At 37.4% G+C, this 15508-nt stretch overlaps 3 protein-coding genes across 4 annotated transcripts; 2 read left to right on the top strand and 1 right to left on the bottom strand.

Annotated features, from left to right (window-relative positions):
• The first annotated feature begins 190 nt into the window (after nucleotides 1-190).
• Nucleotides 191-3462, top strand: LOC131674413 (peptidyl-prolyl cis-trans isomerase FKBP4). Of its 2 annotated transcripts, none has more exons than XM_058953076.1 (5): nucleotides 191-322; nucleotides 764-1097; nucleotides 1169-1289; nucleotides 1368-2122; nucleotides 2668-3462. In XM_058953076.1, the coding sequence occupies exons 2-5, from the start codon at nucleotides 765-767 to the stop codon at nucleotides 2833-2835; spliced, it is 1377 nt and encodes a 458-aa protein (XP_058809059.1). In that variant the 5' UTR covers nucleotides 191-322; nucleotide 764; the 3' UTR covers nucleotides 2836-3462. The 2 variants fall into 2 exon arrangements, with proteins under 2 accessions (XP_058809059.1, XP_058809060.1); XM_058953077.1 differs by having other exon boundaries at nucleotides 2656-2790.
• Nucleotides 3463-6945: 3483 nt separating this feature from the next.
• On the top strand, nucleotides 6946-11381 carry LOC131674421 (centrosomal protein of 135 kDa). The gene is made up of 13 exons (XM_058953096.1): nucleotides 6946-7131; nucleotides 7372-7672; nucleotides 7750-7979; nucleotides 8159-8515; nucleotides 8576-8771; nucleotides 9157-9317; nucleotides 9391-9492; nucleotides 9563-9790; nucleotides 9892-9981; nucleotides 10501-10616; nucleotides 10801-11011; nucleotides 11141-11256; nucleotides 11324-11381. Exons 1-13 carry the CDS (start codon nucleotides 6946-6948, stop codon nucleotides 11379-11381), a joined length of 2352 nt encoding a protein of 783 aa, XP_058809079.1.
• LOC131674417 (uncharacterized) lies at nucleotides 11325-13366 on the bottom strand (the record flags this gene model as incomplete). Its single annotated transcript, XM_058953086.1, has 4 exons — nucleotides 11325-12278; nucleotides 12350-12693; nucleotides 12783-12976; nucleotides 13213-13366. Coding segments are annotated over 4 exons (1366 nt in total), but the record flags the coding sequence as incomplete, so codon positions are not given.
• Nucleotides 13367-15508: the final 2142 nt, after the last annotated feature.

Here is a 15508-nt window from a genome sequence, read left to right as displayed (position 1 = left end):
CCCTCAATATGCTATGGCGTCTTCCACGTCGGTCGCATCACTCGCATCTACGAATGTACCGGTGGTGCCTCTCGCGGTGGTCTTCTATGTCCAGATAATCTAAAATCTAATTTATCGGCACTCGGCAGATTGTCCGGTCTCTATATATGACATATGACGCCGGGAAGGGTGGTACACTGACCGCGTCATCACGATACCTATATTCGTAAAACATTCGCCTATACGCTATGAAGTTCCAGCAATTTCTACAGTGATTCTAAAAGCATTGTAATTTTATTGAACAATTTTTCTTGGCTCAGTTCTTCATCAACTCTTCGTACGTGTAAGTATTCCTATCCTAAACTTTAAGTAGAAAACGCCTAGAAAAACAAACTCCAACCGAAACCAATCGCATGTACGTATTATTTTTTTCTCAATACAATTTTTGGACGTTAGACGCGGTTATACAACACCACGTGGTTAACATTGTTGATTTTCCATTTTATTCCGATTATTCATTGCATCTCATTTATGCTCTGTCAATTTTAGGCTAAAATTTAGCCGACTTCTCGATCAATCAATTATTTACTATTTATTTTAAAACTTATTTAAGATTAGAGTACGTTGATTGAGTTGTAGCGTTTATTTTTTGATTTATTTAATTTCAGTAATTAAATAAATCAATTATCCGCTTGATATAACAAGATCGTTTTCGTTACGTGATATGATAGATTTTCATAAAAAATTATTAAAAGATTGTTTCAATACTTTTGTTTCAATGTAGCATGGCTGTCGATATAACACCACAGAAGAATGGGGGAGTTCTTAAGGAAATTATTGAAGAGGGTGTTGGAGAAAGAACTCCTGGAGTTGGAGCCCATGTTGAGGTTCACTACACTGGAGTTCTTTTGGATGGTACTCCCTTTGATTCAAGCAAAGACAGGAATGAAACTTTCAAATTTGATCTTGGAAAGGGCAGAGTGATTAAAGGATGGGACATTGGTGTTGCAACAATGAAAAAAGGTGAAGTAGCTGATTTGATCTGTGCTCCAGATTATGCTTATGGTGATATTGGTAGTCCCCCCAAAATTCCACCAAACTCAACATTGAAATTTAGAGTAAGTTATTAACCATTGTTGATTGTTTATGTATAAATTATAAAGATTGGTTATAATTTATTTATTAATAGGTTGAATTGATCGATTGGGAAGGTGAGGATTTGAGTCCTGATAAAGATAAATCGATTGTAAGGGATATAATTAAAGCTGGAGAAGGATTTTTAACTCCAGCTTATGGATCACTGCTTGAAGGTATGCACATTTTGTAATTTTTTTTTATACCTTTTACTCTAGTGTTCTATAAGTTGCCAATGAAATATTTTGTTATAGTTCATGTCAAAGGTTTCTACGATGGATTAGTATTTGAAGATAGAGATGTTAAGTTTCCATTAGGTGAGGGTGAGGCAGATGGCATTGTAGAAGGTCTTGAAATAGCTTTAGAAAAGTTCAAGAAAGGAGAAATATCAAGCATTAAACTTAAAAGCAAGTATGCTTTCAAAGAGGCTGGAAAACCAGAATATAAGGTCCCACCATGTGTTGATGTTGAGTATGAAGTTGAACTGAAAAGCTTTGAAGAGGGACCACAAGCATGGTCTATGGATCCTAATCAGAAAATTGAAAAGGCTATAGCATATAAAGAAAAAGGCACAACCTATTTTAAAAATAATCAATACAGTCTAGCCATAAAAATGTACAAAAAAGTTATGGAGTACATAAATGAAGATTTTGAATTTAAAGATATGCGTTCATTAAGAGATACTTTGTTACTAAATACAAATTTAAATCTCGCAATGTGTTACCTCAAACTAAAAGATGGTTTTGAAGCTAAAGAAGCATGCAACAAAGCTCTTGAATTGGAGCCAAAGAATATAAAAGCTCATTTTAGAAGAGGAATGGCTTATCTGGAATTGGCTTCACCTGAAATTGCAATTAAAGATTTTCAGGAAGTGTTAAAATTAGAACCAAAAAATCCAGCTGCAGTGAAACAAGTTGCTATTTGTAATGATATAATTAAAAAAGAATTAGCCAAGGAGAAGAAATTATATGCAAATATGTTCGATAAGTTTGCTAAACAAGATCAAAAGGTTGGTAGATAAAATTATAAATACATTTACAGATACTTTAAACTCGTTTTAGTATTTTTATCTCTAAATTTTTGCAAAGACAAGTCGAGAATTATTGCAATAAATTTCTTTTGGAATCATTTCATCATGCAGTGTTGTGAATATTTGATAATTTTTCTGTCATAAATTTAGCCATATTGAGTCTTAACTTTTGTTGGATAAGTGCATTTAAAGATAAATTTCACAAACAGGAATTGCGACCACCAACTTTGATAAAATTGTCATACAATTGTGGTCACGTTTTGGTATAGTTTATCTTATTGGTTTTTGTATCATTCTATAGAACCAAAATTGCTTGTTCAGTCTTCATGAGTAGTAAGATTCTATTTTTAGTTACAAGTAAAACTTTGTCAAACATTGTAAGTTAAATGGAAAGAATAAAACTCATTTATTTGTGTGTAATCTCAGTTGTATTAATTATTGATATTGAAAATAGTTGACAAAAATCAGAAACGAGCTTAAAAGTCCCTATGTATTCAATAACAAAATTCTAGTAAATGTCACAGAAAGCAGAAAAGGAAAGAAGTAAACTACCTGATGTGATGCATGGTACACTTGGTGAATGGGGTCAAGAAGAACGACCTGGAGGTAGAGATGCGACTGCCTTTGAAAAAGAGAATCCAAATATACTTATGCTCAATGCCAATGGCTCTGGTGAATTCAAGAACATGTGAACAGAGGGATCATACAAACTTTGAAATTTTTTTCTATTTCAACAAGTCTGATATATTTGCTGTAATATTATTAGGTTTATTACATACAATCTATGAAACTTCATATAATCTTAAAATATTAAGATATTTATTGGAGTAACAGATCAGATGGAACATTAATTTTTCAAAATGGAAGTTAGAATTTTCGCTTAATCATTCTGTTTTAAGCTTATATTATTATATTTCCATTATTTTTTAGAAATATATTTGAAGAAAATTAATATACAATAATTCAGGATAAATCAATCAACATGCATATTTAAATAAGATACCATATTCCAAGTCAAAATTAGAGTTACTAGTCAACTGATATAATCCAGTTCTTAAAAATAAATCATTTCATTCACATAACACAATGCCATTTGATATAAATATGTTAGAAACTATAGATGGTAAGTTGATGGAGTATTTTGATATTTTCACGTAATTTTTGTGTTTGATCTGATTATATTTTTCAATTATTCGTACTTCTAAAAATGGTTAAACAATTTAAATGTTAGGTCGATAGGATATTTTAGTGTTATATGGAATTAGTTACATAAAATCCATTTATTATATTAGAAGAATAGATACTGTAAAATTATCTATGCAGAAAAAATCGTAATTTATAAATTATGAGGTTATCCTTCAATACTCCCTACTTTACATTTTTCGCATGATGCAATCTTCGATTGAGCGTAAAAATAATTTTGAAAAATACAATTTTTGAAAATATGTTTATAACTGATTATTTTATTTATTTTTTTTATTATATTTTTTTTTATTATATTATGAGTGAAGTTAGTGTTTAGTTAGATATTACATATTTACGGGATATTATTAGTTACATGAATTACTGCTTTGCGACTTGTATATTGCTTTAATTTTTTTCTTTTTTATTAATCATGCTGCCAAGAGATCATAAATATAAATTGACTCTACTTATCTCTATTATAAGTAATCAAAATTAATGGCCATCAAATTTATAATACACTATATTTATAAACTTTTAACTTTGTTTAGGGAATTTTATTTATGGAAGTTGGAGATATATCACATATAATTAATTGAAAACACTATACCTACACGGATTCACAGTTATATAGTAGTTCGCCCGAAAGTATTTTGATTATTTAAATTGTTAATATTGGTGCAGTAGTCGACAACAATGTTTATTCATTGTTATTAAAGTCTTTGACTGTCACTCAATACTTAAGTAGCACTGTTATGATTAAGTAGCCAAAATAATTAGTTATGGTTATCAAAAGCATTGACCTGATGATTTTATTTTACAGATATCCGCAATTCCTTTAGGGATATAATTTATTTTTTTAAATGTAAATGAAAAAAAAATGACAGGCTACAAGGTACAAATATCAAGATGCGACTTATTTTCATGAATACTCGTCTCTATCTGCTCCTGAGTTTCCTCTCGGCTCGATTGCTGCATCATCCTATCGTCACACGTCTCTCCTTTCCTTTGCTGCCCTTAAAGGGTGCATTCTGGTCCGCTTCAATTAAAAAAAAGCAAGAGCAAGGAGGGGGGGGGGGGGGGCTGCTTGGGTTGAACGTCTCATTATAAAAAAGGAGTGTTGTACGTGCTTCGAAAAGCTTTAAAAGATCGTAAAACATCCGTTGCACAGCTCACGAACATAGCGTGCAAAGCAATCCATTTTTATTGTTGAGACTTATTGAAGTTTTCCCAAATGACCATTTACATTTACGATCTAAGAGTACAAATATATTATCTACGGATTAAATAGCTATACAAATACATTCAACATTTAATTTGTTGTACTTGTTTGAATTTGAATCGAACACGTGCTGAATATCAAAATCTTATAGCTAAAGGAACTCAGCGGGAAATTAACGAAAATTGACCGAGAAAAATTATAGAAAAACTGCGCGTGGTTAAGAAAGATAACAAAAATTATTTATAACTCCGCGCAATTTTATTTTCATTGATAAAAAAATTATCAAAGTTGATCACTAACAGATCATCGATAACTGCATCTGCTTGGAGTTTTAATACAGTTTTTAGAGAAATAAATCTGTTCAATCGTTAGCAAAAATCACACGCAGTTTTCTATCCAATCAAAATATTATTATAACCACCCGTTAAAGAATAAATATTATTTCTTATTAGTTAAATACATGAGAGTGTGCTTTACAATAATAAAAGTGTACGGATCTATGTTACCGACTGATCTGTCAGGTGCATATGTATATGACTGTAGTGAGAAATAATATTTATTCTTTAATGGGTGGTTATAATAATATTTTGATTGGATAGAAAAACTGCGCGAGATTTTTGCTAACGATTGAACGGGTTTATTTCTCTAAAAACTTTATTAAAATTCCACGCAGATACAGTTATCGATGATCTATGAGTGATCAACTTTGATAATTTTTTTATCAATGAAAATGAAATTGTGCGGAGTTATAAATAACTTTTGCTATTTTTATTAACCACGCGCAGTTTTACTATAATTTTTTTCGGTCGATTTTCGTTAACTTCCTGCTGAGTTTCTTTAGCCGTGGACTTGTAGCTATTTAGACCCCGGGGGCCTATTCTGAAAAAAAATTTTGTGGTAAATCAGTTTGTCACTTCAGTTTACCACAGAATTAATCACTTTAGATGTGATAAATGCTTATGACATGTGCTAAAATTTTTTTTCAGAATAGGCCCCCCGGTCCCATAGCTACGTATGAATGCGGACGGATACGGACGCGAATCGCAAGTCGCAACTCTAGTAACATCACTAAAAATATCTAGTTCGATTATTTACTACCAACACTACCGGTAGTGAGCAAAAGTAACTGTTGTTTAAAATTGTAGCGCCGAACGTACCATATTTAATGTTCAAATGTCAGGTCTACAATTTACTTTTCAAATTCTCATGAATATTGCTTATTGATGAGTATGCTAATGTAAAAAAAGCTTTTGGGATGATTAATACATATCATTTATATATATTTTCTTCTTCCTCTCATATATTCAAGTACTTCCATAAAATTAAGAGGCCTAATTCCACTAATTGTAGTTGAAAGTCTATCAATTCTCTATCATTTGTCATCTTATAGACTGCAATAATGTAAAGGTTAGATAAGCGTTCATTAAATGTGGTACAACAGTTACTTTTGCTCACTACCGGTAGTGTTGGTACTAAATAATCGAACTAGATATTTTTAGTGATGTTTATTACTAGAGAGTTGCGATTCGCATCCGTATCCGTCCGCATTTATACGTAGCTATAAGGATTTAATGCGTATGGATAGGTGTGAACGAGGAGTCTCGTGTAAAAGGTTAGTCCGTAGTGTGAGGTGTAGCCAGGCTCACACTCGAGAGAGATTGGTAAGGTAGGAAGCGTTTCGTCTCGATACTACCGGCTGGATTCCTCAGTAAGGCTCGACGGCCGGTAACATCTGCCTCATATACGTTCGAAGTGCTGCTCGTATCGCTATGCGGACTTATATATTCAGTAAGCGTATTTCTTGCCGCTCGTGGCTGGTCGATACCATCTAGATGTGGATGGTCGAATCATGAGACCGCCACAGACTAATGGCTTGGGTTTTCCAATTTTTATGCCTTTGTAGTGGCAATACATTTAAATTGAACTTAAAAAATGGCAACTTGACGTTTGACACAATATAATAAAATATCGAGCGTTGGCGTGGATGGCGTCACAAAGTGTATATATTTTATTACAACTTTACCATTCGCTATCTTCAATTAAAAATTGTATATTTGTATGGTCCGACATGTTTTACTTATGAATAATGAAGAATGAATGTACTGAGAATGAAAGGGTTTTATTGATGTGCAACATTACAAGTAGCAGAGAAATAATATACGTTACTTACCAGCAACAAATGTATTTAAAAAAGATGATAAGTTTTCAAGTTTTTAAAGGAATAATTTACATATGAACGATTAAATTTAATATATTATACTTTAGTGTTTTTATAGAGGTTATGTGGCTTAATAAATTGATGTGACATTAGTAGATGATGTTTTGTGAAATATATTGTATTGACATATAATAGTTACTGTACAGCATTTTCTATTTAAAGAAATATATTATTTTAAATATGAGTGCAGACAATTATAGTGTTGCGGGGCGATACCGTACTGTAAGGAAAAATTTAGATGCCTTAGGATACAAACAAGCACTGTCGATTGATTCTCTGCCTTTGATTGAGCTTCTACTGGTTGATCTTGCGCAAACTAAAGAAAGCTTGAAACACTTCCAGTCTCTTGCTAAGGATAACATTGAGGTTTATATAATTTTATTACTTGATATTATTATTTTCAAATACTTCAGAATACTAATACATAGTAATGGTATTGGTACTTTGCTTGTGAGTTGAGATATTTAAAAAGTACTAATTTGCTTTGATTCATATTTTGATTTCCATTATTGTGAGTTTCTTTCTTTTCGTTTTGTTTTGTTTTGTTTACATGTAAAATAGATAATTTCATGCTTTAACACACATTTTATTTTTTAACACAATTAGGCATGTAGTCAATTACAATTAGCAGTAGATCCGTATAAATGTGATAATGCAAAGTTAGTCCAAGAATGTAATCAACTTCATTTGGAATTGATAGAAGCTAAAGAAGCAAGTCAGAAGCAAAGTAATGAATATAAGAAGAAAATAAGAAAATTGGAGAATGAATATAGTGACTTACAGCTATCATTTTCAAAAAATTTACAAAGAATTAAGCAGCTAGAAGTTGAATCTTCAAATAAATCAAAAAAAATTTTGGAACTGCAAGGGAAATGTTGTAAGCCAATTGTAAATAATGTAAACTTAGGTAAATTCACAACTTCATTTTTACAAATTGAATATTTTTAAATTCATTTTTTATAAATTTACCATGGTTACTTTCAGCAACTAAAAAACGTACCTGTTATCCTCTAAGAAGACCAACATTAGAGACTGAGCCTCTTCCTAGGGCTAGTACTTCATCTGTATCGTTCAGTTCAAGAAAGGTTGAACCATATATTGTTGATTTTGTGTCAAAGGCTGATCATAGAATAAGTTGTTTGAATAATGAGGTCATAAAATTGAAAGAAGAATTATTCATCAGTCACGAAAATGTTCAGACACTGAAATCACAGGTATAATACCTTGATATTTTTATACAGGCATGCAAAGATTGCAAGACTGTTGAAGTACAGTTATGAATTTTATAATCCTTGAATGTTTTATAACATTTATTAAAAATTTTCATTAAAAATTTTAACATTACTTTAAATTTTAATTTCCATTGATTATAATACAATGAATATAATTATAGTTGAATACAAAAGAAAAAGAAATATCCCGCTTACGTACAATGCTAGAAGGTGGCAGACCGTGTACATCTATAAATAAAGATCACTGTTGCATCAGGTCGGAAAAAATGAACGGTTTCCATCGGTACTCTCACGAAGACGAACTTGCTAATTTAGAAGAAGCCAAGATGAAATTGGAGCAACAATTGAAAGAAGCTCTGAATAAACTGCACGACGCGATGGCCCAAGCTATGAAATTAGCTGAACGAAACGAAGAATTGGAAAGAGAATTGAAGGACGTAGATAGACTTGCTTTGAGAGTTGAAGCTGATTGTAACTCCACAGTCAAGGAAAATAATAGGAGAGTTTGTAGGCTACAGGTAAAGAATTAATTATGATGATTTGATTTTGAAATAGAAAATGATGGTTCTTGCGTGTAGGAAAAATTGGAGGATGTAATGATTCAAGTTCATGTACTTGAAAGCGAGCTGACAGTACAACGTCGAGAAGCACAAGAGCTGCGAGCTGATTTAGAAGCTTGTCGATTAGAAAAGACAAGTGTGCAGAGAACCTTGGAAAGTACCCTCGAAGAAAAGAAACAGATGACTGATAAAATAAATAATTTAACAATGATAGGTATGTTTCACTAATGTTAGCGTATATTTAAATTATTATTTTCACGAATATTGTAGAATCGAGTTTGAAACGGGAAGTAGAAAAGTTTCGTAAAGAAAACGAGTTATACAAGACTAAAGTTCGCGAATTAGAAAAAATTAAAGAACGAACTGAAAAGAATTCGGAAAAACTATTTCCTCCAAAAGCTGTAAACCAAAAGAATGCAAAACCGAATAATTGTAAGCTCAAAGAAAAGGAGCGGAAAGCAGTTGTTAACGCAAGAAAGAAACTTGTCGAGAAACCGGTTCCCGGTATATTACTTCACAAGATTAATCGTGTCATTCATTACTTCGCAATCTGCAGCATAATAAAAAGGGTTTTTTGATTTATTTTGTTTATTTTTAAGCCTCAAGAAATCAGGATCAATCTAGTAATCGTCATGAAGTAGGAAGCCATTCAAAGCAGAGCCCTAAGAGATGTGCCTGTGCAAAAGATATTGCTGGTGATTCGTCACGAAGCAATACCGCCGATAGCTTAATCCGAGAGAAGAATATAATAATCGATTCGGTATTACATTAATTAACAATTTAACGTGCGTGAACCTGTATAGATAATCATATAATATATTTTCATTTTTCAGCTACAAAATACTATTAAGAGATTAGAGTCGGAACTTGATCGTGGAAAAATCGAGTGTGCTAATTTATCAGATCAATACCGGCAAGATACTGGAAAAGAACATGTATGTTAACTAATTATATATAATTATTTTTGATCGGGTCATCTATTTAATGTTAGTATTTGTTCCTTAGGACAGTTTGTGGTCGGAAATTTGTGAATTGCGGGCCCAACTGAGTGAAAAAGAACACGCCATATCAAAATTATTACGTGAGAAGAAGGAAGTCTGCCAAGAGAAGTTTAACCTAGAAAATAAATTACTCATGTATCAAAACCAGCAGCGATCTAGTTCTCCATGTAATCATTGTCGCTGTGGAGCGTCACCTTCCAATGAAAGACGAAGCTCAAGTATGAGTAATAAAGTATGTATTCACTAAGTGAAAATCATTACTTTTGAAAATTAGCCTTACTCGTAGCAATTGTAATATTTGTTATATTGTTATATTATATTATTATATTGTAGATTGAAAAACTTGAACGTGATAGAGATGAAGCAAAAGCCGATGTGGAAAGGCTTATCAGTGAAAGAGATGCGCTTCGAGAAAGACTGAAGGTGATTTTGAAAGATATTATTTAAAAGTGAATTCCTTTGCGCTCCTTTGTAAATCCTAAATTGTATAGAGTACATAAATTCTTCTTATATGGTTGCATGTGGTTTTCTCTAACTACCATTTTTCGTACTTACAAATTTTTCATTCAGTCTTACCTAAGATTAGGAGTTGATCTCTGGTCTTATTTAATTACATACTCTTCATATTCAGTCTTTTTAAATTTATTTAGGACCATTTCACATAACCAAAATACTTTAAAATTTACTTTCATCTTTTAAAAATACTTTTAAAATTTAAATTTAAACTAAAATCTTTTTTGCCCTACTTTTTTTCTTTCTCTGGCATTGGTAAACCTCTACATATCATCTTTTGGGAATGGCATTTTCCCTTAAAAAAAAACCCTGTAGTTGGCTACGGAAACGCACGTGTCCGAGCAACGTCGACTCCGCGAGAATTTGGTCGAAATGGAGTGTCGTCTGTCCAAAGTCGAACAGGAACGAAGGGAACTTTTTATTGCGCAGGGAAGTCGGCGCGCTGCAATCAGTGGTCTTGATGAGCAAATTGAAGATTTTAAGGAAGAATTGAAAAGAACTAAACAGGAGCTCAGTGAGCAAAGAACTCAGTATTTCCAACTAAGGTATTTTGATAAATTAATTGATTAAAACTTTAACTTATTTTTATTACTATGCATAGTACTGAAAAAAGGTGGATAATTAAGTGTTTAATAACTCATTAAAAAGCATTTTCCACTCAAAATGTCATAGAATCAATAATTACATTAACTACTTAACAAACAATTTACGTAGTCCCTAAATTTACAGAACGCTGCAAGACCAAACCGACCAGGCGTTAGGAGACGTGCAGGGTCAACTGGAGCGGTGCGAAAATGAGTTATCGAGTGCCTTGGATCGAAATAAAAATCTGGAGCAGCAACAATTGCAACTAGATAATCAGATCATGGAGCTGAGGCAAGAGATCAATTGTCATCGATCGACAATGGCCCAGTTGGATCACGAGAAGGATCAGTTACTTGTAAGTACTCGCAGTGACAAGCTTGCACTTGTAGAATGTCTCGACACAGTCATTCTCGAGTAAAGAATATTTATAATTAATTCCGTTTCTTTACATTTGTTTTAAATTGTACAAACGGATTATTTTTAGATGGATCTCGATGACAAGACAGAAAAAATAGCGGCTCTGGAGCGCGAACTGGACTTCAAAGACAAGCAGATACACACGATGGAGCAACAGATTCGTGACATGACTCATACGAAAGAGTAAGTGCTTATCCACGAGATAAACAAATAACAGTGCCCATATAGAATCATTAAATTTAAATCGTAGATTTATTCAAATATACTTTTTACAAGTTCAAGATTTCACTTATCGAAAGAAGGAATAGGTAGCAGTCTTCGTTAAGAAAGAAAAGATACAAACGGTATTTACAATAAATTAAAAAAAATAGTAAAAGACACTGAACCTTAAGAATCCGTCAACGCGCACGCGAGGCACCAACGAGTATTTTGGTTATTTGGCACAGCGATGCCTTCGCGGATTGAGAACCGTGTATAATATATGTACAAAGTGTTCATCATCACAGTATTGACTTCCCATACAGACAGTCCTCATCGGAGATTAATCAGTTTAACATTCTCGTTGAGGAACTTGGCGAGTCCCACCGTGGGAGGTTGGCACTTGTGCGGTACGAGCAGACTGTTGCTCTCTACTTCGCTGGTTCTCGTGTAACCAGGTCTACACTCGCACCTCGCCTTGGGTAGAATGTGTCTTTGCCTCCAGACTATTTCATCCTTAGGTTGCCTTTGTGCGACCAACCACTCGCCATTGGCACATGGTCCTCGAGTGTACAACTTGTAACACGCTTTGTTAACGAGGACCATGCCCGGAGTGTCTTCGCATTTATTATCGGTCACCTCAGAGGAGCATTTAATCGAGCTCTTACAGCCGCAGACACCATTGTAACTGATACCGTCGAGGGATGGTCTGGCGCTGTAGTCGTAAAGGACTACTTGGCCATTCGGGCAAGGACCGCGAGAGCCAATCCTGTAACATGTTCTTTCGCGGGGGAAGTACAAGCGACCGCGTTTGCAAGGCACCGGCACACAGGTGGTCGAGTTGACGAGCATCTCTCCAGAAGGGCAGGGTCCTTGGGTATGGATACGGTAACAGTGGCCGCTGGCGTGAGGCACGTAGCTCGGTTTGCAGGCACAAATAGCTTGGCTGGCATTTGCCGCGGATGGTAGCACATAGTGCTGACCCACGGTGCACGGGCCCACTCCACCTAAGTAACGACAAACATTTGGCGAGTCGTTCGGTGAGTGTATTCTCGAGTTGGCCGCGTTGTTCACTTACCCAGCGCGTAGCACATCTTCGTAGGCACGTGGAACTGAGGTAGATCGGGAGAGCAGCCGCACCTAGCTCCGGGTAAAAACAATTCGCCAGGCTGCTGGCACGGCCCTCTCGTGTAATGCTCGTAACAGCCACCGGCGAACGGCGAATAAAACTTGCCGAGCTCGCCGTCTTTCGAGCAGCTGCACGTAGCCAATCCGTCTTTGTCCAAAATCAAAAGTTCGCCCTTCTGGCAAGGTCCTCGACTGTACTTGGCGTAACATTGAGCGTCCTTCGGCCAAAACACTTGGTCGCTCGCGAGACACTGCTCGGGCTCGCGGCACACGCCCCAGCGCTTGTTCGGGCTGCTGCACAAGGAGAAATTTTAAGGCGTGGATGACGTGCTGGGTGCAGTCGAGGCGTGGCGTAGCCGCGACAGTTCGTTGCACGTGCGTACCTGGGCTTGCCGGCCGATTCCGGCACTGGCGCGAAGTACTGGCCCTTCGGGCACGACGCTCTGGTAAATATCGGGTGACAGAGCGCGTCTCGAGGCGATTGCGCTGTGCCTGGTGGGCAGCGACACTCGGCTTTCGTCTCCGTGCCCACTGCCGATGGACTTAGCTCCATTGTTTCAGGGCACGGTGCTCCGATCTGACCAATTTCGAGTCAATCATTGCATATTAACGATCCGTGTCCGACCGAATGCCCTTTGTTGTTATCAACTCGTTTACAACGGCAAAGACATTCGTTGTGGACTCTTTCTCTCTCGTTTACAATTTTTTTAATCTGGCTTTCCCCCGTTCAAAGCTTTAACTATCGACGTGACAGTGCCCGTAATACCCCGTGATACCGTTAAACTGCGTCAATGTTTGTCGAGTCACACTCACCTGAAAAATTTTGTAGCACTTGCCATCGGCCGGCCAATAAAGCAATTGCCATCCGCGTGGTTGAGCAGCGCAAGGATTACTCGTGGGATCAGCCCAAGGTGGTGGTACAATTGCCGTGTCGGCTTTCAGAAACAGCGACAGCGCCAGCGTCGCTCTGGAAACAATAGGCAAACCAAGAAAATCAACACTAAAAAAATCGAGCTCTGTCGACTTAACCTTGGCGACTTTATACGTGTTGCATGATTTTTTCGTTTCTCAATTGGGAAAAATCGTCCGGACGCCGGGATCTGTCGTAGTGCGATCGATCATTTCGCCGGCAAAGGAATTGCAAGCGTAATGACGACCGTCGACTCTCTGCAGAATTTCTGCGGACGAGCGACGTATTTGAATCGGACGTCGCTCGAGCACGATCACGCTCGTCAGACACGCACGTCTGCGCCTAGTTTGCGATTACTATAACGATTCAACTTTTAGTCGCTACGCTAGGCAGCAGTTTTAGCTTCGTAGCGGCCGCGCTCGTAAAAGAAAAGCCTACATCGGCTCGATCCTCAATATACAACGTTTCTTAAACTATCGAGCGCGACCGAGCGATGCGCGAAGCCATGGGGATGTTACCGACCTGCGCAGGATCTTCCGTGCTCGAAGGTCACCGGCGAAAGTTTACGTAAGGCCGGTTTTCAAATGCCTCTGCCTCGCCGTTTCCTCTCGCGGCTGTCACGCATTTTCGGCTCGCCAAGCTCGTCACGTCTGATCCTTTTGTGGCGCGACACATCGCGATTATGATATTCCGCCGGCCTGAACTTTCTTCCTTGGCTGCACGCCAATTTGCCCAATTTTCTCTCCTCGTTTTGGCAAACGTTCGTTTTTGTTTTGTTTTTGTTAAATGCAAATTTTCACCGACAGTCCTGTAGAATTTCTCACACGATAGAATTGAGTGCTTCTCGAAGTGATGTCCACGTGTTTCTGACGATTCGCAAAACGGTGCGAATTGTTTAACTAAGCGCCAACGTGCATCAAAAGTCCGGTGTGAGCAACTCGCGAGGACTCGGCAAAATGATCATCCACGTTATCGCGCGAACTCACAGTGAAGTGTCGCAGCGCGTCGTTAAATACGAGCAACGACCGAAACGACGCTTTGCCGTTATGACGCTTTGCCGGGTGCGGCAAGCGGGGGGAAGAAAGTGCTGCTGGCACGGTAAACGCTCGCGTACAGCCTCTCCCAGACAACATTGCCGCGGAGTGGAGGCATATTAAAATGAGAAAGAAGCGAGCGCGCGTAAAAGCCGCTCGCAGCCATCGACGTAGCATCGTGTGCCGCGTGCCGCGCGCAGCTTGGAGAGATTATCGAAGCGACGCTCCTAGGCGCTCGAAGTAATTGCAGGCTCTCGCGTGGCGATCAATCGGCTCTTTCGCTGGCTTTTCCGGGCTCTCCTTTTCATATAATTGCGCCCGGCGTCGTCGTGAAAGTGAGAGTGCGAGTGCGCGCGGATCGACATCCTCGCGGAGCGTCCGCCTGGATCAATTAAACCGAGGACTTTCCTGCGACGGATGGCGCGCGCCGCGAACGCGGAAATTTGACTGACTTGTACGATGATTGTACAAATTTTCCGGTTATTAGCGCGCGCACGCGAGTTTTGCAATGATGACTTTATATAATTTATATAAAAAAAGAAAAAACCCCAGGAGGTTAACGTACACTTGACGAGGTTGTGATGGCGAGAGAGCGACACGTCCTTCGGAAGCCTTCTCTCAATGTATGTTGATTTTTTTTCGTTGCCGCTGATAATTGTGAGAAGATCGAGTTGCTTTATTATTTACGTTTTTCGAGGTGAACTGCGCAAAGAGCTCCGCGTGGTTTTTGAGTTGGAAAGTTGTTCCTTTGCGTAACGGCTCCTGGTACGTCTATTTTGTAACGACAACGAAAATGCGAAATTTTGCATTCAGAGCAGCAATGCTTGCCCCGCGCTCGCTGTGATGCTAAGCAAATGCGGGCCTCCACGATCCAAGTGAATGCCAATGCGATCGGCTTGAACGACAATTAAAGCGTCGTCTCGGTCGCAACTGTCATTTGTCGATCAAACTAGTCCGCGATGGACGACCTCTTGTCAAAATTTCTTGGTTAGAAACTTCTCTCGCACGAACAACGACAGCAACGACGACGGCGACGAGTCATGGAGAAATCTATCGTTTATTAAAAAAAAAAAGAAAAGAAAAGATAAAGAATGATGCACTTGAGAAATACTGTATGCACGGACTGCTGCTCTCGCTGCAGGCAACACGTCAGGTAAATGCTGCT

The sequence above is a fragment of the Phymastichus coffea genome, unplaced genomic scaffold (assembly GCF_024137745.1).
Source record: "Phymastichus coffea isolate CEN01 unplaced genomic scaffold, Cenicafe_Pcof_1.1 PCOF00240, whole genome shotgun sequence".
NCBI lineage: Eukaryota > Metazoa > Arthropoda > Insecta > Hymenoptera > Eulophidae > Phymastichus > Phymastichus coffea.
The sequence above is the reverse complement of the archived record's forward strand: the minus strand, read 5'-3'. Positions and strand labels throughout refer to the sequence as shown.